This window comes from Tupaia chinensis, unplaced genomic scaffold (assembly GCF_000334495.1).
Source record: "Tupaia chinensis unplaced genomic scaffold, TupChi_1.0 Scaffold140061_1, whole genome shotgun sequence".
Lineage (NCBI taxonomy): Eukaryota > Metazoa > Chordata > Mammalia > Scandentia > Tupaiidae > Tupaia > Tupaia belangeri.
The window spans coordinates 348740-349624 of record NW_006199940.1 but is presented as its reverse complement, the minus strand read 5'-3'; the positions used below and the strand labels follow the sequence as shown (position 1 = coordinate 349624).

The 885-nt window shown below is 68.0% G+C and overlaps 1 protein-coding gene across 1 annotated transcript in view; it reads right to left on the bottom strand.

Moving 5' to 3' along the window:
• The window catches only part of GPT (glutamic--pyruvic transaminase), a 2677-nt gene that overhangs the window by 507 nt on the left and 1285 nt on the right, over positions 1–885 (bottom strand). The window contains 4 exon segments of the mRNA XM_006172323.3: positions 7–162; positions 242–416; positions 489–625; positions 696–870. Of these exon segments, the coding sequence (XP_006172385.2) occupies positions 7–162; positions 242–416; positions 489–625; positions 696–870 (643 nt within the window).

Genomic DNA, 885 nt, shown 5'->3' with positions numbered 1-885 from the left:
GAGGACCTGAGCCCGCTGAACAGCGCGTGGGGGCAGCTGCACGCGGGGAAAGGAGTACATCGCGCCCTGCACCGGGTTGCAGCGGATGCCAGGGGTCTCGTTGAAGATCTGCTCCGTGAGCCTGGCTTTGGCAGCCAGGTCTGCCAGCACTGCCTGCTTCTCCTGCAGGCCATGGAGGGGCAGCAGTCAGGGCAAAGCCCCCCTCCCCGTCACTGTGACCCCCTTGGCCGCACCTGCTCACCGCCTGGAACTGGGCAAAGGAGGGGTCGGAGGGCGCGGGTGGGTTGACTATGACATCGAGCAGGGCCTGGCCCGGCACCGGCGGACACAGCCTAACGCTCATCAGCTTCAACATCTGCTGCCGCACGGCAGAGTCCATGTTCAGCACCTCCACGTAGCCCCCGCGGAAGCCGCACCTGTGAGATCAGACAGTGTGGACGCCAGCCAGCAGAGGCGTGCAAGCCCCCCCATCCCAGGCCCTCACGCACTCGCCCATGAAGCCCTTGGAGGCGGAGTGGAAGGAGGCGAGCTCCTGCTGTGTCGAGTAAGGCGGCCCCATCTCCGTGAGCACCTTCTTGAAGGACTGGAACCGCGAACCCTCGCCGTACACGTTGTCCTGGTACACCTGCAGGGCTGGCGCGTCAGAGGCTGGCACGGCCCCGCGGTCCCGCTCCCACGCGTGCCCCGGGCCACACCTCGTCAGCAAGCAGGAAAAGCCGCTCCTCGAAGGCGAAGCGGATCACGGCCTCGATGCTCTCGCGGGTCTGCACCTGCCCTGGGACGCACGAGACCGTGGCACGCGAGGGTCAGCGGATCACACGTCCTGTGTGCTCTGCGCTCCGCTCGGCGGCGGGGACCAGCGGACCCGGCCTGGCGGGGAGGGGC